The sequence below is a fragment of the Raphanus sativus genome, unplaced genomic scaffold (genome assembly GCF_000801105.2).
Source record: "Raphanus sativus cultivar WK10039 unplaced genomic scaffold, ASM80110v3 Scaffold1154, whole genome shotgun sequence".
NCBI classification, from domain to species: domain Eukaryota; kingdom Viridiplantae; phylum Streptophyta; class Magnoliopsida; order Brassicales; family Brassicaceae; genus Raphanus; species Raphanus sativus.
This window is the reverse complement of record NW_026616467.1, coordinates 1-24,786: the sequence shown is the minus strand read 5'-3', so window position 1 is coordinate 24,786 and position 24,786 is coordinate 1. Positions and strand designations below refer to the sequence as shown.

Below are 24,786 nucleotides of genomic sequence, written 5' to 3'. Positions count from 1 at the left end.
GTTTGGAAACATTGATAGTAGTATAAAAAATATATTGTTTGGAAACATTGATAGTAGTATAAAGAAATAAATATATTGTTTGGAAACATAGATAGTAGTATAAAGAAAGAAATATTAATGATTTAATGTAAGTTTAACTATAAAGTATAAAGGTGTATTTAATTTAAAAACTTACAAAATAAATGTTAGATCCAATAGAATGTTTATGTTTTAATAAGATAGATGAGTTAAATACCGAACTTAATAGTATTCTTCACACTTGCTGTATAGAAAAGCTTATGCAGATGCCCTTTTTCTGGAGATGAAAGACCAATATGTTGACCAATTGTTTCCCAATAATAGTCTGTTACTCGTTAAAGTTTGGATTCGAAATAAAGAAGACTGATGGAAAAGTATATTCTAGGACGAGTGTTTTTTCAGGTGATATGAGTCGCATATCCAAACGGAACTCAACAAGACAACATATTGTTTGTAGAAACATGTTAAAACTTCTCATATTATCTAATACCATATGAAAAGCTTAAAGGTTTTGGAGAGCAACAGGTTAAACAAGTAGTTAGGATTTCATAACGTGATCATATTTCAAGGTTTTGGTCTCTTAGGTACCCTGAATTTAATGTATGTCATCTTATATTAACTGTGATGACACTGGAATCCTTCTAAGTTGTACGTCACCAATTCAATCAAGATTCCGTTGTGTACAAGTAATCATTTGGGTCCATAACGACGAAAAAGACATTTGAGAAGATAGCATGAATGTGCCACGTAGTATTATTTGTGAGTGGATGCCATAAGGTTATACCTTTTGTGTTCAAATTATCGGCGAACTTTACGGACAAAAATGACTAAACAAAAAGAAAGAAGGATAATGTCGAGCCTGTAATAGTTGTCTACGTTGCTCTCCAAACAATAATAAGTGTTGGGAGCCATGTGCTGTGATGAGTGATGACTCAAATCTTCACTGTCGTTGTCAAATTTATTTTTATGATCAACTCTTGCTGGTAGAGTGAAGGTGAAGAATGAAGATTTTGTTGAGCGGGCCTCTCTCCTTGATTGATTCCCATTATTCCATTAATTTTTAATAAGGTCACTCACTGTTATATATATTTTTTTTTTTTTGAAAAAAGGGCAGTCACTGTTATATTTGATTCGTGTTATTATGAACAATGGTACACATTGATTCACATGAAAGATGCTAAGGTAGCATAAATAATTTACTTTGCAGGAAATAAATGTACGTAAATTAGATGAACTTCTACCTTCAAAAATGATCAACCATAAATGAATTGATCAATTTTCTCTATATGAAAATTATTTCTAACTTTCAATGCAAGACTGCCTATAATACGCTTCTTCAAAATAGTAGGTTTTAATCTATTAATTTTGAAATGTTGTGCACAGATCGATAAGACCTTTAACTTAGATCAGTTATGGAAGGAGATGGACTATCTGGATTGGACTCTAGTAGCATGTTCAGTTGATAAACTTTTTTTTTTTGCAAGTCCTACTTATAATTTGAGATTTTGTTCATACCGACAATATATAGCTATATTTATAGCATTTCGTTGTTGCTAATACTATACTTATTTTCTAGTGCCAAGAAGTGACATTATCGTTATTTTCTCATTTTAATTTTTAAAACCAACCGTATCATTTGATAATGTTGTCCAAAAACTAGCATGCTTAAACTACCAAAACAACCTAACAGTTGAAAGGAATCCCGTAAAACATGCAGATCACGAGACCTTACATGTCCCACTTATACTTTCACTTTACGTCTCTCTAATGCTTTCCACATTAAACTATCATTACCAGTCCCTATTAACTAATGACTTTTACAGCATAGATTCGTATCTAATTTCCCTGCCGTGACTGGTGCATTAAGATACGTTTTCACGTCCTTTTCGCAAAAACAAATCATAAAGAAAACAGCTGAAACGAATTTCCTCTACAGTTTTAAGATTTAAACAAAAGTTGGTCAATAGTAAAAGAGGAAGAGGAAATTTTATATAGCAACTGAGCTTGAATCTGAGAGAAACAAAAACCATATATTCGAAAACAATCATATAACTCTATAACTATATAACTCAGGGAGTATTATCTTAGATGGAATCATTCAACTAATCACATGGCTTGTCCCTGTAATTTTCCTTTTCATGATCTCATTTCTATAGGTTTTTTTTTCCTATACTCGATTACTTGACATGTTCTGTCGGTTTATCTTCGCTTTTCGTTGACATTTTACCTAACATATTGCTATCGTATATGGTTGGTTGAGACTCGAGAGTTAGGTCTCAGAATAACTAAATGATTTGTTCTGGAATAACGGTTCTGTACGGACATATTTAATGGTTTTCTTTTTCCTGATACATGGAGTTTTGCAATATATGTAAACTATATATCCTGAATCTATACGGGACGTGTAATGTAAAGTCTATTGAAATGCAAAAATGAAGCATCGGAGAAAGAAAATTTGCAATCTATAGGCAATTTCTATTTGCATCGTCATAATAGGTTATATGGTTTACAACTTTACATAACAACTCAAATAGTATAAGGCATAAGCTGATACTCTTCTGTTGGTTTGACATCCTATACATTGAGCTTTTTGTTGTCTGTATCTGTTATCAACTAGAATGGTTACCATTTACTACGTTTGGATCCTTATTGTTACCCAAACCAACCTCCTATTGTTCTATTCAGCTGAACATATCAAGTGGGACTTATTTGAAAAGTACAACATGTTCGACCTAATTAGACTGGAGTATTTGGTTCAATCTTTAATGTCAGCAGTTAGCTTATGGAAGGTTTTAATTGTAGTGAGTGTAAGCATTCAATTGGTTCATCCTGGACATTATTATACAAGTATTTTTTTTTTACTAAAGAAGAAATAAAAGAGTGGGACCAAAACCGAAAATTCCAATAACAAACGTCCTTTACATTGTTTTATATAAACCCCCAAAGTCTCATCTTTCTCTCTATTCCCACTCAAAACTTCCTTCGTCCATTTTTGTTTCCCTCTTCTCTCACTAAACTCCAAGAGAGTGAGAGAGTTAGTTAGTCTTGTACTCTGTACTGTTATCATACCAAAAATCAGAGAGAAAAAATGCAGATGAAGAAGCTCTTAATCTCCATAGTCTCATTTCTTCTCTATGCTCCATTGATCTTCTCTTCACCAGTTCCAGACCCAGAAGCCATCGTCGAAGAAGTTCACAAGTACGAATCTTTCTTTCACATTTCTACTTACCCACATTCTACATGAAACCCCACTTCTTCTCTGTTCACAAGTCCGAAAAGAAACCCAAATCTCAGCTTGCTATTATTAGACCATAAAGGCGCAAACTTTACAAAATCTCTCTGCTTTTTCTTTCGAAAAATGTAATAAAAGTCTCTAACTTTATGTCGGTTTCTCTCTGTTTCAGGAGCATCAACGCGTCCGTCGCAGCACGGAGGAAGCTAGGCTACCTCTCCTGCACAACCGGCAACCCAATCGACGACTGCTGGCGATGCGACCCACACTGGGAGAGCCACCGCCAACGCCTCGCCGACTGCGCCATCGGTTTCGGCAAAAACGCCATCGGCGGCCGAGACGGCCGCATCTACGTCGTCACCGACTCGGGAAACGACGACCCGGTGACCCCCAAGCCCGGAACTTTAAGACACGCCGTGGTCCAAGACGAGCCTCTCTGGATCATCTTCCAGCGGGACATGACCATCCGCCTCAAAGAAGAGCTCATCATGAACTCTTTCAAGACCATCGATGGCCGCGGCGCCTCCGTGCACATCGCCGGCGGGCCATGCATCACGATCCAGTACGTGACCAACGTCATCATCCACGGGGTTCACATCCACGACTGCAAGCAGGGCGGGAACGCGATGGTGCGGAGCTCGCCGAGGCATTATGGGTGGAGGACGGTGTCTGACGGTGACGGTGTGTCCATCTTCGGAGGAAGTCATGTCTGGGTTGATCACTGTTCGTTGTCTAACTGTGAAGATGGGCTTATTGATGCGATAATGGGCTCGACGGCGATTACTTTGTCTAATAATTACATGACGCATCATGATAAGGTCATGTTGCTTGGTCATAGTGATACTTACACTCGTGACAAGAACATGCAGATTACTATTGCTTTTAACCATTTTGGTGAAGGGCTTGTTCAAAGAATGCCAAGGTATTTAAAAAAAATATTTGATTTTTTTTTTGAGTTTAGTTAATGTGATTTGTGAGTTAATGTGTTTGGGACCAATGATTGATGTGTGTAGGTGTAGACATGGGTACTTCCATGTGGTGAACAATGACTACACACATTGGGAGATGTATGCGATTGGTGGGAGTGCTAATCCTACTATCAATAGTCAAGGGAATAGATTTGTGGCTCCCAATATCAGATTCAGCAAAGAAGTGACTAAGCACGAGGATGCGCCGGAGAGCGAGTGGAAGAGGTGGAACTGGAGGTCATCTGGTGATTTGTTGCTAAACGGTGCGTTTTTTACTAAGTCTGGTGGTGCTGCGTCGTCTAGCTATGCCAAGGCCTCGAGTCTTGGGGCTAAGCCATCTTCTCTGGTTGGACCGTTGACGGTGGGTTCTGGTGCACTGAATTGCCGTAAGGGTTCTCGTTGCTGATTCTGGTCTTAAGTGGTCACTTAAGGTTTTTTTTTAGTTCAATTATTAGTATAGAAAAGGCAATTAAAGCCACCAATTAAGGGGCTAAGTGTTCCCATTAATTTACTCTCTTTATGATTTTACTTCTTTATGGGGTAAAATTAAGGAGAATACAACCTCTGGCTTTACTGCTCTTTAGGACCCTTGTAAGGATTCTCTGTTTTGAGGAATCTTTTATCAGGAGGTTGAAGTGTAGGAAGGAACTAGTGCAGATGTGTTGATCTTTTATATTTAATATAATTTATGTTTTCTAATCTATGTCTATTTAGTGATGAACACAACCAGTCTTATAGCCATAGAACCATCATTCAGAAGTTTGGAATGTTATGTAAAATGGGCAACTCTCTTTTGGGTCAAAGTTGTTGGAGCCAGTCAATGTTTGACCAAAGCCACGACTTTTTTCACTCTGGTCGATGCATCGATTGTGGTTAAAAAAAGAAACTTACCCTATAAAATAAGCAAAAGCATGTGACCGTGCGAGAACAGAAAAAATGGTGAGATTTGAAGAAACATTGGAATAGAAAAAAAAAAAAGGAAAAATAATCCAAAAAGAAGATTGGAACAGTCATGTGTCTCAGCAGTCCTACTTTTGATGGAGTGGTCTGGTATGTGTTGACTACTCTCCACTGACTGTGGATATATTTCAAATTTTGAAATTTTATAACAACCAAAATAACTAACCAATGTATTTGTTTTTCTCCAAATAACTAACCAACCAACATACACTTTTTCTTGGCCATGTCATATCACATGTGCTGCATATTAACTCGGGAAAGAAAGGAAGAAAATATAAAAGATTCTGTGGTTACTGGTCGTGACGAACGATGTGATGCAGTGAGTATTGTGCAGCAGGTTCCAATTGGCAAGTCAGTACTTAATAATGTGAATATAAAGTTATAAACTAAACATTTAACCAAAAAAAAAAGTTATAAACTTAAAACATCTACTGCATGTTAAGTGTTCTATTTCATATCTATTTTCATCTTTAAAATAAAAATTATTATTTTTTCCTCTATTTATAAAGAAAGAAATATCAACTTTTATTATAGAGTTATACTTTTTATTTTCAAAATAATATTTTAACTCTCGAATTTTTATAATTATAGCAAAAAATAATTATTTTATAGAAAAGTACAGATTTGAGTTCAAAAAAATAAAATCTCTGACTAGTTTGATGTTATATATGACAAAGAAAAGACCGTAAGACCATTCCAATGGACTCCTCTATTTTTACTTCTAAAATATAGTAAGTATCAAGTCCAATCCTTACTTATACTCAAGGCTAATACAAGTATCAAGTCCAATCTATACTATTAAAGTAGCTGACACTTTTGGAACTTGCCCCTGAAATTTTTTAGTAAATGCAAAACAGTTCTAATTATTTACAAAACTGCACATTTCATTAACTTTTTAATTAAAACGAAATGGGCTACCGAATTTGTTTCGATGGGCTTCAAATGTCTACCTAACCCATTTTCGATTTTTAAACTAGCCCATTTAAATTCTAACCCTATACCCTAAACTCTATTCTAACCCTAAACCCTATATACAAACCATCCAATCCTACGCTAATGCACTATTACAGTCGAAAATAATTTTATGAACCATAACTCAATTGAAATTAGTCCAATAGTAATACAAATTATTATTAGCGTTAGGGTTAGATTCATAAACCAAACCAGATCCAAGAAAACATTGTTTCTCTATTTACACACCGCCCTAAAATTTCAAAGAAATTAGAAAACATTCTCAAAATAATTTACAAAACATGGCTTTTCATTAACATTTTTAAGTTAATTACAAAACATGGCTTTTCATTTAGTAACAAAAAAAATTGCAGGCCCAAGAAAAACATTGTTTCTCTATTTACACACCGAATGGACTTTCAATATCTTTAATAACTCATCTAGATTTCGATGGAATGTTTTACGGAAACAGAAATTCAAAATCAAAATCGATATATTAGTTGGTATTGAGTATATTCTATTGAACTTGTACAAACGGAAACAGAAATCTATATTTTCCTAATGCTATCAATATCAATAGATATTTCTAAAAAGAGTATATTCTCTTGAATTGATACAATAAATGTATTAACTATATTTATTATTAACTATATATTCTGTTTAAATTCACATATTTTCGGGGTGAGATCAAAACAAATCCATGAATATTTGATACAATAAATGTGAAAGATAGTATATAGAAATAAGATTTTGTGATTTAACTAAGATTTCCAAATACCAATCCCAACAGATTTTGGCAACTATAAACGATCTGTAAAACCCTTAATATTTGGAACCTCCAAAAATATATTCCTTACTATATACTCTTCGTTTTTTAAAATATCTATACTACTCCTCTTTAAATGCAAAACAATCGTGCGTATAGGAGATATTACTAACTATATGTTTCTAACAATATATCGGGTCATTTAATTGGATTTTGTCACACCAATAGAATCTCATGCTCAATTGAGTATATTCTATCGGAATATTTTTCATTTAAGAACTTTGAAACCGACTTGCCTAATTTCTATATATACATCAATAGTGACCGTAAGTTTTTTCACCTCCCTATCCCAAGCAAAAATATATGAAAATCACCTCTTATTAGATGAGAGTATGAGTGCTTAATACATACATTTAGTTTTTTTGTTGTTGTTGTTGTTGTTGTTGTATTTCGATTTGTTTAGCCTTTATGATCTTTTACAGTTTTTGTTAATCATGTTCCTCATTGTTAATTATTACATCAATTTCATAAAATATTTGCAATAGTTTAAATCACTCAAAATTTTAAATCGTTATTGCAGGTGTTGTTGGTCAGGTTACGGATTTAGGATAGCACTGAAAACAGTTCAATGTTCAGCCAAAGCAAGAATGAAACTCGAGTATACTCTCTAAAACATCAAGTCGGTAACGTAGATTTCTCTCTCATATTTTAAAATTTTGATACATTAAAATTATATGCATACCTTTTCATTTTTTTAACTTTGAAGAAAACTGTTGCTTATATGTGTTTTGTACTGTGTGAGTTCTAATAAAATGTTCTTAATTTTTATCTTCCACCACCACTTCATCTTCTCTTGATTTTTATGTCCAGTTCAACTGATTTTAATAAAAACACTTGGAAACAGGTCGAAGACAAAACATTAGATAACAGAATAATATGATGTTCTTGACTATGATTTGTTTTTGTTTTTGTGTTGTTTTTGACTATGATTTTGTTTTTGTTTTGTTTTTGACTATGATTTTGTTTTTGTTTTTTGGGATATAGGAAGGCAGAAGATTATGATGTTCTTCGTTGGTGTATTAAAGAAGATTGGTGGTGCTTTGGGAAGAAACAACGGAGGAGACCGAAAAAGCATAACGGCGGAGGAGAACATTCCGGACTCCGTAGCCGGCGAAAGTGTTTGTGGAAAATTCCAAAGGCAGATTCGGAGGTGAAACCGGAGCAGGTGGTGGGAGGCATATATAATTTATATATGTATATATATAGTCAGTTTTCTATACATTTTTTGTAATTTAATTTGTAAATTGAAATAAACCTTAATTTGATATAGAGAATTTTATGAAATTTGTTATTTCTCAAAGTTTGATGTATTTGTTAAACAAATAAAATTATATTACGGGTTAAAATTATTTAGAGTCTTCAAAAATTTAGTCATGTTTTAAAAAAAAAATAAGTCGTATAAATAAATTTAAGATAAATTTCATAAAAAGTTACAATATATAATTTATTAAGAGTCACAATTTTTATTATGTCAAATAGTTTTTCAGACAAAAATATACCCGTCCTTAAAAGAAAATTACAAAACATCTTATTTCCTTTCTTTTTTTCAATGATTTCCTAAATATTTGCGCCATATCTTTTCAAAAAACCATTCATGTTATTAATTATTTGCAAGCATTTATTAAATAAGACCACTAAAGTAAAATCAAATTGAAACAGCAAATGATTAAATCAACAAAATAATACATGTATGAATTATCTCAACTTCTTAAAAAATAGTTTCTCTTCATTGAAAATAAAACTAAATCATATTAATTAAATTTAATAAATTATATAATTGTTTTTCGAAACACACAAAATGAATTTTTCAATACAAATAGGATTGAAGATACAAATTATTATTTAAATTAAACAAAAATACAATCAGTGTAAAATACGTCATAACGGGTTAAATAAATAAAATCATATTACAGGTTAGAATTATTTAGAGTCTTCAAAATTTTATTCATATTTAAAATAACAAAATAAGTCATATTATCTAAATCCCTTAGGTGTCTAGCAGATCAACACTGTGAAATAAAATATTTTATTTAAATTAAAAATCAGTGTAAAATAATTTTAACTTTGGTTTAAATAAATAAAATCATATTACGGGTTAGAATTATTCAGTTCTTAGCATTTTTGAAAATTTTGTTTCCTAAATGTTTATACCATATCTTTCCAAAAAATCTTTCATGTTATTAATTATTTGAAAGCATTTATTAAATGAAACCTCAAAATAAAATCAAGTTAAAATAACAAATGATTAAATCAAAAAAATCATAATACGGGTCTAAATTATCTCAACTCATTAAAAAATAGTTTCATTTAAAATAAAAACTAAACCACATAAACTAAATTTAATAAAATTATAGAAAATATTTTGAAACGTACAAATGAATTTTTTAATACAGAGAGTGTTGAAGGTATAAAATATCTTATTTAAACTAAAAATCAGTGTAAAATAAGTTTAGCTTCGGGTTAAATAAATAAAATCATATTACGGGTTAGAATTATTTAGAGTCTTCTAAAATTTAGTCATATTTAAAATAACAAAAATAAGTCATATAAGTAAATTTAAGATAAATTTCATAAAAAAATTAAAATATATAACTTATCAAAATAATAATTTTTATTACGTAAAATAAATTTTCCAAAATTTAATGTCAAAACAAATTTTCTGTCAAAAGTCTAATAACATGGTAGGAACAAATTTGTTTTGACATAAAATTACGATTCATTTAGAGTTTTGTAGAAATTAATTTTAAAAGTAACTGTACAAATTATTTTTCTGCAACTAATTGTAAGTTTAATTAGTATAGATGTAGTCCCTAATAAAAAATTTAAATTTTCCAATACAAACATTTTGTATAGATTAAAATGTGTTAGAAACCTAAAAAAAACTTCTAATAACAAAAAAAAAATTAATACACTTGATATATATATTATGTCAAAACAAATTTGTTACAAAAAAAAATATTACGTAAAAAGGAAATATACCCGCCCTCTGAGGGCGGGTCAGGCTCTAGTCTATACTATTAAAGCAGATGACTGTTTATAAATATGTCTCTGGAATTTATAAGTAATTACAAAAATTGCTTGTATTTTTTTTTCTCAGCATTATTTGCAATCAATCAAAAGTCATTATTTTGCAATTACATTAAAGAATATTTAATATAATTCAGTTCTTAGCTTTTTTAAAAATTTTGTTTCCTAAATGTTTGCACCATATCTTTCCAAAATATCTTTCATATTATTAATTATTTGAAAGTATTTATTAAATGAAACCTCAAAATAAAATCAAATTGAAATAACAAATTATTAAATCAACAAAATCATAAACGGGTCTGAATTATCTCAACTACTTAAAAAATAGTTTCATTTAAAATAAAAACTAAATCACATTAACTAAATTTAATAAAATTATATAAAATATTTTGAAACGCACAAATGAAATTTTTTTTTTTGAATTGTACAGAGGTATCCTAGCCCCACAGAAGTGGTCCAGATTAGTCATGTGTTGCCACATGTCGGTCCTCTGTCCCTGGCGATGCCAAAATGTTAATTCTTCAGTGGCCGGAATTCGAACCCAGGTGGCAGAACTCACAGCTGTTAACCCTTTACCAACTGAGGTAGAAGCATCGGTTTGAAATTTTCAATACAAAAGTATTGAAGATATAAAATATTTTATTTAAATTTTAAAAAATCAGTATAAATAAGTTTAACTTCTGTTTAAATAAATAAAATCATATTAGAGATTAGAATTATTTAGAGTCTTCTAAAATTTAGTCATATTGAAAATAACAAAAATAAGTCATATAAGTAAATTTAAGATAAATTTCATAAGAAATTAAAATATATAATTTATCAAAAATCATACTTTTTATTACGTAAAATAATTTTTCAACAAACAATATACTCGTCATTTTTAAGTGCGGGTCAAAATCTAGTCGTTACTTAAACCATGAGAAACAATGACTATAGGCAAATGAAGATAGAATGTGTGTTTTTAACATTGCACTCACAGAGGTTAAAAAGGAAGAAAACAACTTTTACTGCGAAGAAGACTATTAGTGGCGGGTGTAATGCATATCAAATCACAAAAACGGTGTTAGCTCAGACTCAAATCTTGCAAACCAAATTTAAACCCTTGACTTAACCACTAGTAGTATATTACAAACTTTATCGACAAATATAACCCACATAACTCAAATTAGAAAAGAAAAAATAATACAAACAGTAAATCCTTAAAAAAAAAAATTATGGCTAAAAACCTCAAAAATATTTATTTATGGCTAAATGATTTTTTTGTTCTTTTATATTTTTATCTAACTTTTTTTTTTGTTTTTGGGTCTTGCTGTCTAGGCCCTCCTTATCCCTATCTCTCTCGCACCGTTCTAAAACCCTCCCCTTCCTCTTCTTTTTCGGACACACTTCCTTTCTTTCTATCTCTCACAATGGCTTCTTCAATAGTAACCTCAAGCTTGAGGCCATTAGCCATGTCAGAATCCTCCTCCTCGACTATCTTCTCCCACCCTTCAATCTCCACTATCTACTCCTCCAAAACCCGCTGCTCCTTACTCACCAAACGCACTAATCTCCCTCTCTCTTTCTCTCTCAAATCCAAAACCCATCTAAAGAAGTCACCTTTCGTTACCTTAGTCGCTGAGACTTCTGGTTGGTCCGGGGAAGAAGATGGGAGCTCATCATCGGTCGCCGTCGAGGAGAGCGACCCAGAAGAAGCGACGTTTTCTGAAGGGGAAGGAGACGTGAGCGAAGGAGGAGGAGGCGAGTTCCAGGAGCCACCGGAAGAAGCGAAGCTCTTCGTCGGGAACTTGGCTTACGACGTTGATAGCCAGGCCTTGGCTATGCTCTTTGAGCAAGCCGGTACTGTTGAAATCGCCGAGGTGAATTTGATTAAGCCTCAATTCTTTGCTTAAGTTCATGTATGTTCTGTGCATTGCAATTTGCATCCTTTTATGAGTCAAATGGATGAGATGAAGTCAAAGTATTGGCTTTTAAGTGTTTGAAGCATCCCCTGGTTTTAAATGAATTGTGTGGATTGAATCTATATATATGTTGATGTTAGATGGAACTTTCATACTTTTGGTTTCTTGAGTATGTTTTTTTATATAGTTGATGTTATTCTTACTTCTCACATTTGTTTAGTTCATGAGATAACGTTTGCTGATACTAACTTGTTCTTTTGATTCTTCTGGTGGTTGAAGGTTATATACAATAGGGAAACCGACCAGAGTCGTGGGTTTGGATTTGTGACAATGAGTACGGTTGAAGAAGCTGAGACAGCTGTTGAGAAGTTTAACCGTTATGTAAGTTCAATCATATCTTAAGTATTAGCATGAGGGATGCTGTTCCTTTTAGTTTTGGCTCAGAAGGTGTTCTTATTTCTTAATCCAACCAAAGTCTTAATCTTTCTTCTCCTAGAGAGAAGGTTTTGTATTGTAATGTTGTGTCTGAGACATTTTGGCAACTGCGTTTGAGTTGAGTGTTTTCTCTGTTAGCTTCTGATTGTTGAGCATCTGTGATGATCTATTCGTTGTTTTTGTTTTTGGTCAGGATTTGAACGGAAGGCTTTTGACAGTAAACAAGGCAGCACCCAAAGGATCACGTCCAGAACGCCAACCTCGGGTATACGAACCTGCATTCAGAGTGTATGTTGGAAACCTACCGTGGGATGTGGACAGTGGTCGTCTAGAACAAGTTTTCAGCGAGCATGGCAAAGTTGTGGAAGCTAAAGTGGTCTATGACCGTGAGACCGGTCGTTCACGTGGATTTGGTTTTGTGACAATGTCTAATGAGACTGAACTCAATGATGCCGTCGCTGCTCTTGACGGACAGGTACCCCTCTCTTGTTTCTCATGTTATGCCTAATGCAGTTTGTTACATGATTTTTGTGATGTTCAATTCCTTTTGTGTGATTGTGTTTGACAGAACATGGAGGGTAGAGCGATCAGAGTAAATGTAGCGGAGGAGCGTCCAAGGCGTGGATTTTAAGGGACTGAGAAGTTCCCTCTGTCTCTTCCATTTTGTTTAGACGGGATTCGTACACTGTTGGTGTTTTTTTTTTGGTTCAGAACTCTGAATGCGAAGCTTTCTTCTAAATTCTAATGTAATTTGTATAATCATTTCTCTTTGACAGTCTATCCACATTTGTGTCATGCCTTGTCAGTGTTATCACTGTAGAGTAGCAAGGAGCTTTGCAACCAGCACACCAAATAGTGAAAGTCTTATAGCAAAGCACTGCCTCAGTACCTTAACATAAATTAGTCAGAGGCGGCCTAAGAGTTGAAATAGTGGGGATCATTCTCCAAACTTCAATTAGCAAGCAACGTATGACTCTTTATCTACGTTTTCTCCAACTGCTACACGTTTTAAAAATGACAATACTTGAACTTTGTTTCTTCTATCTCTCACCACTTCTCTTTTTCTCGTCACTATGTTTAACTTGTTCCTAGTGTTCTTCCTTCTTATATAGCAGTTAAACTCTATTAGGTTGGGCTTTAACAATTGGTCCAGTTTCAAGCTTATCTGATTTCAGGTGTGGGCCAGAGAATAGATGACTGAGGCCCATGAACTTAAAGCTTTTCGAAACAGTATTGTTTTGTTAGCTATCACATTGCGGCAAAGGATGGTTATGCAATATGATTATCAAAGGTTAAATAAGGTGAAATTATCTTGTACTGTATGTGATGAGCCAAAATTTGTGTCTCCTAATTGGAGGGGCCTTAGTGATTTTCTCGTTTATAAAGTTCTAAATGGAACACAAATGTATATGTCATGGTAGTACTTAGAGACCGATCTCCAGAAGACAAGCCAATCCAAGAGCTCCGACTATCTATAAAATGAGCTAAGTCTTAATTAGAGACTTAATGTTGGATATCTAGCATATGACACTGACTTAATAAGATCATTAGAGAACAAAACGTTTTCAAGTTCTATAAAAAAATCTTCATCTAAACCAAGTTTTCTTGGCCTAGTGGTAGGCTCCGGCTGGAGCTTCCGCCTTGTGTTCAATTCCACTTGGCCATCGGGGCTAGCGTTAAATCATAAGAATACGTGGATTATCGTCGGTCTCAGAGAGATTAGTCTTGGGTCTAGAAAGCCTTTGGATCACCCACGGGTTAATCAAAGAAAAAAAAAATTCTTCATCTATTCACGGATAAGTTTTATATGTATATTAACTTATTAAGGAACTTAGGCATAAATTTTCTATCCACTTATAGCAAAAGTGGTAAAATAAAATTCTGGAACAAATAATTAGATTCAACTCATCATGATGACAAAAAAAAGATAAACAATAACTAAAATAAAAAGATGGTAAACAATAAGCATAAAGTCTTGATCGTGCTCGTGAAGTCGCTTTTATCAGAATATGGAAATGCAACACTTGTCGGGATACATGAAAAGAAATGGTCCATTATATTCATGCATGTGTAACATGCTTAACATCATAGGAAATAATAGACTCAAGACAAAGGACAGAGTGTAGGAGAATAGAGCGACACTGATGATTCATTTCTCGGCCAGATCTTTGTCTTGGAACTTTCTTCCTAACTCTCTTATCCCCAACCTTATTAGCCCTTAGCTTCTCGACCAGACATCTCCATTAATTTTCCAAACTTGTCTCTTTGCCCTCCTCTATTAATTTATTTTTGATCCAATGATCCATCACCAGCGTTTCATAATAACAATATTATTGACTATGAGTACTTATCATTAATGGTATTATTACAACATCTCCAACTTTTCTACATTTATTTCTAAAATAAAAAGAAACTCCATTCATGTTTATATAATAGTATTCCTCTATTTTGATAAAAATATATTAAAAAAATCTTCTACTTTTTCTCTAGAATAGATGAACTCCATTATAAATATATTGATTGGAGTCTAACACATTTCTATAATGTAATTTTTCTATTTTAGAAAAAAAATCACAGTAAAAAAACTTAAGTGGTTTTACACATCCTCTAAACATTATTTGAGAATTGATTTGCCTTGTTATCATTAGTTACTACAATGATTTTGAAGAAAAAATGATAATATAGCATATTAACAATGATGATATGAAATGAAGCTGATTGTGACATAAATATTTATATTTAATATTGATTTATATTTTTAATAACTTTTTAGAATATAGTAATCATTCATACATTATCATTAATATAACAATAAAATAATATAATAGTAAAAATAGAAATATAATATTTTTTTACAATTTTCAAATATTATTTAATTCTATTTTAAATTATATAATTTTTATTACTAAAAATATTCTTCAACTTTCAAAATTTATGCAGTTTTTAATTGTAATTATTAATTCTAATACCATTAGTTTTTTTTAAATATCTACAAATTTTAGGAATATTAGTATTTGTTTTACGTTTTGACAGTTATATACCTAAAAAATATATTAATTTTATAGAATTTGATTTAATTATATTTAACAAAAATAAATAGATAATAAATCTTTCCAAGATTATAATTTAAATGTATACATATATTGTTAAATATAAATAAAATATTTATTTATATATAATTAATTTAAAATTAAATATTGAAAGAAAATAATAATATCTAAAAATTAAAAAATATATTTTAAAATATAATTTAAATTTTTAAAACTTTTATTTCTGTTAATGGTGCAGGAAAACACATATTTCCAAATAAAAATGCTAATGCTAATTGCATCAGAGAGGTTAGTTATATTTACCAAAATTATGTAACATTTCTTTTTGATGAAATGTCAAATTATTGATCAAATGAAAGAATGTTTATGTACAGTACTTATAAATTTGAGTAAAGAATGGAACAAATCAAAAATAATTAAAGTTTTCATAGGTACTACTAAACTAACGTTGGAAAAGACCCTGCAACGTTATATATACTGCACCTATGTAATAAACATTTGGAAGGAATGGATAGTAGGGGTCCTAGGTTGGCGTTGCACCAAGGAATAATTATGAATACATGAAAAAAATGCTAATGGTTTTATTATATTTCTAGCTTATTAAACCAAATATATTGCATGTAAGAAAGGAGGGTCAAATCTTAATGATGTTCATAAGTAGCAAGCAAAGTGGTTGCCCTTAATCGCCATAAGTTTTCAAAGTTAAGCGGGTCCCAAGTTAAGCAGAAGGGATACAAAACTTTGACGGCAAAAGAAGGTTGGAGGGATGAATGATTGGTCCCCCTCCTCCTACCCCATGATGCTGCCAGTAAATTCTTTCAAAGGGCAAACCCAACAAACCCAACAAACCATCCACATGTACTCTCAAACCCTACAACCTGTAAGTTTATTACGGATACATGGATCTTTAAATGTAATAGTAGCCTCTTCCTATTAAAGATACAACCTTAAACCATATAATATAGAAAACAAATCATGTGGATTTCAGAATTTTAGAATTGTTTTCTTTTTAAATGTTTTGTAATGGACTCTATGATGTTATGATTATCCATGTGAATCACACATGCTCTCATGATTTTATTATCAAGGCTATAACCACTAGTCACTAGGCTAACTCTTTTAATAATACAACCAACATAACTTTTTTTTCTATAATTCAATAACTCAAATACAGAACAGACAAGATGCTCATCTTCGTAATCGGTAATAAAGTAGATGATTAGTTTTGCATATTTATGTCAGAAAAGGAATTAACTTTAGGTTTCAAATCAGTCATCATAGGCCTCTCTCTCTCTCTCTCTCTCTAAAGGAAAGAGAAGGGAATGTTTCCTCTCAATCATCGTCTTCTTCTCTGAAACGAACATCTCAGAAAGAAAGAAAGGGAGAGACTTTGGGAGAGTGGAACTCTGTTTAGACAGAGAGATGGGAGGCGTGACATCATCAATGGCGGCGAAGTTAGCGTTTTTCCCGCCGAATCCACCTTCTTACAAGATAACCAGAGAGGAAGCAACGGAGCTTCTGCTGATGGACCCTTTCCCCCACCGAGAAAACGTCGACGTTTTGCGTCTGCCCACGCGCCGAGGCAACGAGATCGTCGCCATGTACGTCAGGTACCCTATGGCCGCCACGACGCTTCTGTATTCTCACGGAAACGCTGCTGATATCGGTCAGATGTACGAGCTCTTCATCGAGCTCAGTATCCACCTCCGCGTCAATCTAATGGGGTTAGTTAGTTCCTCTTTGCTGGATGGATTTGAATCTCCAAGATCAGTTTTTTTTCTTCTTAGCCTGTTTAGCTGAAAGAGTGTTTTGCATATTTAGTGATTCTACTTAGAAGAGTCTTGTTGTTTGTGCAAAGATGCTGTCTTTAAGGTTTTGGTCTGAATCTGGATCTCTTACAGCTCTTTTGTCAAGTCAAGTGAGACAAAAGTTTCCATTTTTAGACATTCTAGATCTGTTATTACCTAGTGTTCTAATTCCCAAAGTGTACTTCTTTGAAGGAACAATAGATTGGTTTCTCAAAGTTTACAGTTTCAGCTTATTAACATTGGAGCATTCTTTAAATAGTGTTGTGGTGTTTTACAGGTATGACTATTCAGGGTATGGCCAATCATCAGGGAAGGTGAGTTTTACCACTAACCACAGATCCTAAAGCTCTTTTGTGATTCAAATCATCAAATGTTGTTGGTCCATCTACAATAAATCTATTCCGTTGTGTTGCAGCCCAGTGAACAGAATACTTATGCTGATATAGAGGCTGCGTACAAATGTCTGGAAGAGACTTATGGGGCAAAGCAGGAGAACATTATCCTGTATGGTCAGTCTGTCGGTAGTGGTCCAACCGTCGACTTAGCTACGCGTTTGCCTCAACTAAGAGCTTCCATTCTTCATAGTCCTATCCTATCTGGTCTTAGAGTTATGTATCCTGTCAAACGCACTTATTGGTTTGATATTTACAAGGTAAAACCCTTTTTGATCTCTCTATACATATACTAATTTGTCTTCTTCCTTAATCCTTGTCAGCATTTTTGTTTGATCTTTCTCCTTCAGAACATTGACAAAATATCGCTCCTGAGGTGTCCTGTCCTCGTGATTCATGTAAGTTTTTCCCTCATTGGTGTGGTTTCATGGACACTTGTGTGTAAGTAGTTTTAAGGTGCAAGCATTTTTTTTATATTTTTTTTGGGATTTGCAGGGAACAGCGGATGATGTGGTTGACTTCTCGCACGGGAAGCAGCTGTGGGAACTCTGCCAGGAGAAGTACGAACCTTTATGGCTCAAAGGAGGAAACCATTGCGATCTTGAACTCTTTCCCGAGTACATTGGCCATCTCAAGAAGTTTGTGAGCGCTGTGGAGAAATCCACGTCGAAAAGGAACAGTTCTTTCTCGAGGAGAAGCATGGAAGGGTGTGAACAACCTCCTCGGGGTAGCGTAGATGCACCACCGAGGAAGAGCAAGGATGGACGAGAGAAACCGAGGAAAAGCGTAGACAGGCTGAGGTTTCAGGGATACAAGCTGAGCCACGTTGAGAAACATGAGAAGCTGAAGGTTCCGTTTGAGGAAATGGAGAAGGCGAGGAGAAGCGTGGACGTATACAGGGAGAAGCCTCAGCCGATGGAGAGAGCACGTAAAAGCGTGGATTGGTTGGACAGAAGTCGAGCTACTGAATAATATAAAATTTGGAGGTTTTGGTGTTAAAAGATTGTATTTGAGTTTCGTTCAATTTATTGGGGGTGTGTGTGTTTATGTGTTGTAGTTTTGAATGAAGGAATCGAGAGAAAATAGATTTAACAAGTTTTGACTTATTTTTAACATTGGTCCATTTAACAAGATTAATGTGATGTCAATGGACCTCACTATTAGACACAGTTAACAGTTCACTGGTTCTGTCAACAATTTAATAGAAGTTGGTAAATCGTGTGAGGTCAGACTTGTGTACTGATTGTAGAGTAGTGACAGTAGAAAAGAAAAAACAGTGTTTACTCTGAGTCTCTGACATAATGAATTTGGAATCAACTTTGTTGATGCGCAGGGAGGGTTTACGTGGGAGATCACTGAGGAAGCTACCGTTTTTAGCACACGCAGCGCTTGCAGATCCCAAAACAGTCATGATCCAAGTAAGTTCTTGTGTACAATACAGCTTAGAGAGAGAGAGAGAGAGAGAGAGAGAGGTCTGAACAGCCTGAATGACCATTTTTTTTGGTGAGGTCATAAACAAATAACAGTGTGGAGATGGTTTATTGAGAATTATTGATTCTGCTTTTTAAAACTTTGAATGCGCCTTCATAAGTTGTTCCAACACTTCCCCCTACATAAGATAATGTTATTATAAAGGATGGAACACTGAACAAAAGTCATCTCATCTGAAAATCTAAAGGGTAGAAAGAAAAAAACAAGATGAGACAGACAGAAGTTAGTAGATTCGGAAGGCTGACGTTTCGCCTTAATATTTGCTTCGATCACAGAAAGTCTCCCAAATGGAGAAGAAAACAGATGAGGAAGAGACTAGAGGCTAAAGATGAAAACGAAGAAGAAGTCAAGAAGAGAGTAGAGATGATGAAAGCAGCCGCACAGGCTTGGCTCAGCCGCTCACAGAACTCAGAAAGCAATGTTCTGGAGTTCGAGGAGGCGCGAAGAAAGCAAGCTTTCGTCAGAGGTAAACCTTCACGTTTCAAAATGGAGGAGGCATTGTTGTCTACTGCAACAAAGAAGCATCCTCATCCCTCGTTCTTGGTGTGGGAATACGGACAATCTTTGTGGGATCCGTACGAGATTCTTTCCGTCTATAAGAAACTGGAACGCGCACTCACGTTAGAAGAATATAATTTCTCTGCGGATAATGCCATCAAGAAGAAGAAGAACAGGGACAGCAGAAACAGCCTTAAGAGTTTGCGTACTAGTTCGTCTTCGAGGAGATTTTTAACAAACTCATGATTCTATTACTCCAAAAAAAGCGAGTTCAGTACGAGTGTCTTTTATTTCCTCATTTGTTTGCCAACATTTGCAGGTGAGATTGCTTTTGAAACTTTAATTGAGCATAAATGGTAAATTAATACGTTCAAAAAACAAAAATGTAAATACGTAATAGGCCTGGGCATCCGGGTCTTCGGGTCGGGTTCGGGTCGGGTTTTGTCGGGTCCGGGTCTTTCGGATCCTCGGAATTTAGACCCATATGGGTATTTATAATTTTCGGATCGGTTCAGGGTCGGGTCTTGTCGGGTAAAGGTCGGTTCGGGTCTAGAATTTCAGTACCCGTAAAACACCTATAATATTCGGGTATTGTTCGGATCCGGGTCGGTTCGGGTATATAAAACCCCAAAAAACTCGAAATACCCAAACTAGACCGAAAACTCGAAAAGTACCCGAAAAACCGTAAAAGTACCTGAATATTTACCTAAAATCAGACCTGAAAACTAAAAAAATATCTGAATACCCAAATTATATTTTCTGAAAATCTAAAATTACACTCGAAATTTGAAATTATACCCGAAGATACGAACCTAAAACTTAAAAAAAAATTAGAAATACCAAAAATATACCCAATCACCCAAATATACATAATATATAAAATAAATCTCGGGTATTTCGGGTATCCGATCGGGTCTCGGTTCGGGTCCGGGTCTTACCCGAGACCCGCGGATCCAAAATAAAAAGACCCATATAAGTACTTATAATTCTTCGGGTCGGTTCCGGGTCGGATATTTTCGGGTCGGTTCCGGGTCGGGTCCTCGGGTCCGGGTAAAATGCCCAGGCCTAATACGTAATCAGCTGACCATCAAATGATATAAACAAAAGGACTGGTTAGACATGCATTCCTTCCTTCTAACTAATCTGCCAGGATGACATAAAACAAATCGAAATAAGAAGAAATCATCAAGTCTTAATACTTAAATTTCTGATAGTAAATATCATCCATCCAACACAAACAGCATTGGTAGGTCAATGCTAGCGACGCAAACACAACCACACTACATAATCATTCATCAGATTTTATTTAATTAAAATAAAAATAAAAACATTAAGCCTCCTTCTTATCCCCAGTGAGGAGATCCATCACCACGCCTTTAAGGCTTCCATTGTTCTTCTTCAGCAGCCTCTTGTTCGTCACATTATCACAGAATCCCTGCCAAAAATAAAAATTCTCATATTTGTCAGCATCCAACCTCTCAAATCTGGTTTTCTCATCATCACACACTTACCATTTCCTGAAGCTCCTCTAGCATAGGATCCCACTCGCTTACTCCACAAAGTGCCTCAACAGACTGCTCAAAGTCGTACTCGTTCTCCCTCAAGATCTCCTTGTTCAAATCAATCTCTTTGAATCCCATTTCCTCTAGCTCTTTTAGCATGCTTATCTCCACCTCGTTCTTCTCTATATCCTCTTCAAGAGGAGCAGGAATGTCCATTGAAAATGAATAAGCACCGCCCAACGTCTCAACATTACGCATATTTGGGACCTCAATTATGTTGCATGACGACGAAGATGAAGATGGAGTAAGAGTGTTGGGTATAACAGGCTCAACGTCACCAACCAGCAGGTCATCGTTTCCCGGGATCTGTGACCCAGAAGCTTCTCGTTCTAGATCAGCGCCTTTCACTGTCCCGTTAACACTGGAGCTGCCGGTTTGAGCTAGCTCATAATTCACGTTGGTCCCTGTAAACTCTCGTGCAAATGTTTCATCAGGTAGGGCATTCAAGTTCAGTCCATGAAACTCATTCGCAACAGTTCCTTTCAACGATGCATCAACCTGACCACACACAAAAAAAGTATCAAAGATATTTCGACAAAGAGAAACAAAGATTCAAGGAAAAAAAGTAGCAAAGATCTCGTAAGTACGTTTATGGACACCCAAACACGTTGCCCAAACCTAACACCAATAGGGGAAGCCATCATCCAATAAGAAGTGTATCGACCAGGTAACTCTGGTGCAACAAAATCAACTTTCACATCCAGCTCACCGTTGATAGGCACACCCTCCGCTGGAATCTGCAATTATGTTAGAGACCAGTAAACACTTTTGCCACTTTGCAAAAAGAAGCTAACTTAGCCACTCAAGAGTAATTTAGACAGCATTGTTGGTCTTTAAGTGGAAGTTAAGGTTGGAATCGAGTAAAAGAAGTGTCAAAACTAAAGAAATAGCAATCTAACCTGTAAATCAACTGACAATGAGTTGCTGAATCTGTCCCCATCGATCCAGAATATCTGTGTGCCACGAGGCCACACCAGCGATCCATTGTTACTCATTTTCCAAACCTTAGTGAATGGAGCAGAAGGAGCAACAGCTGTTCCATCAAGTACATTCACATCAAGCACAAAGCGACTGTCGAGTTTAGGCCAAGTACTCCTGAAATTTGAGCCTCCATGGTGTGGTTGCGGCACAGGTCCCAACCACGGATTTGAAATCTATATTTTTTAAAAAAAGTAAGGTAAGATTTCCACAAAGCTATACTAAAGAGAGAAAGAGACGGAATAAAAAAATGAATCTCAAACATAGAAGAGGAGCAATACTGGGGTAAGTTGTCCTCTAAAGCGGTGTGGACATTGAACTGAGACGGGCTTCTCCATTCTCGTGTAGTCCCCATCCTTACCCATCACCGAAAAACAGATATTGCAAAGATCATAGTTTTCTTTCCTGCAAAATATTCATCAGAGAAAACAAATAAGCAAATATAAAATTCTAAGATGTCTGTAGTTTCTACACTTGAAAGTAAAAGAACCTCACACATTCGACTTAAATCTAGTCCCCGTTATTGGAACAACTCCACATCCATCACATTGGATGCCCTTATGGAAGACTTTAGGTTGACATATCCCCATGGGATACTTGTTGAGGTTCATTGGATTTGGACTTGATCCATTTACGATACCGCCACCGAAGGGACACTCGTTGAAACTAGCACCCACTCCCCATGAGATTGGTACACGACCAGAAGTCTTCGAATGGGTAAATCCAGTGGGTTCATTCGGATTAGCCGCCTTTTTCCCGGTCTCTGACTTCTTAGAGACATCCTTCTTCTCACCAGGGGAAGGAACTGAAGAACCAGGCTTAGTAACAGATGAAGAAGGAGTTCCTTCCTGAGTAATTGAGAGTTTCCCTAGCTTGGAGATGCAATCAAACAGCTCGCCAACAACAGGACTCGAAGATGCAGCCTTAGAAGTAAGGTCAATACACACCTTGGAAATAGTATCACGCATCGGGTTAGGTACAGCCATCATAACATCATTTATACCCTTCTGGATTATCGAAACCGGGTTTTGACCATCAGGCATGCCAGAAGCTGTAGAACTCCCACGAAGACTCTCCGGAGCAATAGAGTTGGTTTTGGACTGCACATTGATCTTCAAGAACTTAAGGCGCTGATTCGTTACATCAGAGAGGTCGTTATCATCAACCAGAGCCACCACATCTCCATCTTCATCAGAGTAAGTCAGAGAGAAACCATCATCCACAGGGAGGTCAAACAGAGCAGCGATCTTTCCCCTAAGACCAGCCATGTTGAGATCAAGCTGTCCATTAGCTTTGAAAAGCACCCTGAATCGCCTAAGCACACCTCCATAGCTCACCTGCAAATACATACACCAAACAGAAATAAATCAAAATCAAGTTGTTACGGTATAAGAAGTTTCAAACAAGCGTCGCGATCACGATGAAGCACACTATAATACTAGTTTTGAAACCAAATCATGATTCTGGATATTTCCTAGGGTTTATGCTACTATAAATTCGAATTTCCGCTTAAATTTTCCGGCGGTTACAAAAAACGCAGCGATCCACAGATGAAAGGAGAAATGGCAAGCAACAACAAATCTGGAAAACTAGAGCAACAGATACACGAAGATCGACACGATCGCAGCTCGGAATCAACAAAAGGAAAGGAATCAAACCTTGACGACGAGTGAAGTTGTAGAATCCATCGCTCAGGGACTAGTTCGCGACGAGAGAATCGGTAAATGAACAGCTTACTTATCTTTTTCGAAGCGTACCGGTCATCCGCTTATATCGTCAACACTAAGAATATCGACGGTCGAGTGTTGTATTTATATATCGGGACGATGATATATTAACTGGTTATTTAATTCACTTTTAGATTTTTAATAATGAATTTGACTTATCCAACAAGATATTGACCTTTCTTCTGGTTATTGGCTTTCCCAGCAAGACAACCAATACCAACAACGCTAAGTAAAGCCCTATAAGAAAAAAAAAACATTTATGAGAATAAAAGCGGCATCAAATCAAATTTAATTTAGTGGGATTCAATAGACAGGCTTACCCAACTCTTTACTGTGATATTTAATGCAATTTCCCTACTAAATATACTTACCCAACTACATTTTTTTTATATTATTTAGTATAACATTTATGATAAAAAAGACTAAATCTGTTAGAAAATATATGTAAATTGTTTAAATTTTTAAAGGAATAAAAATTTTAAATTGCTATTTATTCTACAATAAAAAGGAAGAAGAATCAAACTCCTAACCGTTAAATTAAAAGATAAATACATGAACCACCGAGCTAAAGTTAATTATATAATCTTTGTTTGGCACCCCCAAAAATTATATTTCAATTCTAACGCCTTGCTTTACCGGTTTTAACCCAGGGCCGGGCCTGGTTGGTACATCTTTTGTCCACCAAGCCTTTGCTGGCCTTGTCCTTTCTCCTTGTATCTTGGTGGACCTTCTGCCTGAGAGCCGTCTTTAAATTGTTGTTCTCGACTGTGTTCTCCGTCATGTGTATGTGAACCAACAGGCTTGTATTCGTAATGCAGATTCTGCTTCTGTCTATGATCTCTGTTTGAAGGTGGCCTCTGATGGTGATGATGCATATTCTCTTGCGCAGATGAACCCCAACCTCCTTGTGAGTCATGATGCCCTCTTCCAAACGTTCACTATGGCCTGTGTTCTTTTGGAAA

At 35.1% G+C, this 24,786-nt stretch overlaps 5 protein-coding genes across 5 annotated transcripts; 4 read left to right on the top strand and 1 right to left on the bottom strand.

The window, feature by feature from the left end:
- Window positions 1-2,973: 2,973 nt before the first annotated feature.
- On the top strand, window positions 2,974-4,917 carry LOC130503815 (probable pectate lyase 18). Its single transcript, XM_056998377.1, has 3 exons — window positions 2,974-3,216; window positions 3,423-4,172; window positions 4,264-4,917. Exons 1-3 carry the CDS (start codon window positions 3,107-3,109, stop codon window positions 4,622-4,624), a joined length of 1,221 nt encoding a protein of 406 aa, XP_056854357.1. The 5' UTR covers window positions 2,974-3,106; the 3' UTR covers window positions 4,625-4,917.
- Window positions 4,918-11,310: 6,393 nt separating this feature from the next.
- On the top strand, window positions 11,311-13,113 carry LOC130494758 (31 kDa ribonucleoprotein, chloroplastic-like). The gene is made up of 4 exons (XM_056998378.1): window positions 11,311-11,841; window positions 12,163-12,264; window positions 12,512-12,793; window positions 12,887-13,113. The coding sequence occupies exons 1-4, from the start codon at window positions 11,392-11,394 to the stop codon at window positions 12,947-12,949; spliced, it is 897 nt and encodes a 298-aa protein (XP_056854358.1). The 5' UTR covers window positions 11,311-11,391; the 3' UTR covers window positions 12,950-13,113.
- A 3,462-nt stretch (window positions 13,114-16,575) lies between these two features.
- Window positions 16,576-18,681, top strand: LOC130503813 (uncharacterized). Its single transcript, XM_056998375.1, has 5 exons — window positions 16,576-17,092; window positions 17,454-17,490; window positions 17,592-17,828; window positions 17,919-17,966; window positions 18,064-18,681. The coding sequence occupies exons 1-5, from the start codon at window positions 16,791-16,793 to the stop codon at window positions 18,538-18,540; spliced, it is 1,101 nt and encodes a 366-aa protein (XP_056854355.1). The 5' UTR covers window positions 16,576-16,790; the 3' UTR covers window positions 18,541-18,681.
- Window positions 18,682-18,823: 142 nt separating this feature from the next.
- Window positions 18,824-20,590, top strand: LOC130503814 (uncharacterized). Its single transcript, XM_056998376.1, has one exon. It carries the CDS (start codon window positions 19,267-19,269, stop codon window positions 19,801-19,803), a length of 537 nt encoding a protein of 178 aa, XP_056854356.1. The 5' UTR covers window positions 18,824-19,266; the 3' UTR covers window positions 19,804-20,590.
- A 139-nt stretch (window positions 20,591-20,729) lies between these two features.
- LOC130494757 (protein NBR1 homolog) lies at window positions 20,730-23,916 on the bottom strand. Its single transcript, XM_056998374.1, has 7 exons — window positions 23,756-23,916; window positions 22,593-23,434; window positions 22,379-22,502; window positions 22,019-22,273; window positions 21,707-21,856; window positions 21,069-21,617; window positions 20,730-20,992 (listed from the first exon to the last, which is right to left on the bottom strand). Exons 1-7 carry the CDS (start codon window positions 23,783-23,785, stop codon window positions 20,888-20,890), a joined length of 2,055 nt encoding a protein of 684 aa, XP_056854354.1. The 5' UTR covers window positions 23,786-23,916; the 3' UTR covers window positions 20,730-20,887.
- Window positions 23,917-24,786: the final 870 nt, after the last annotated feature.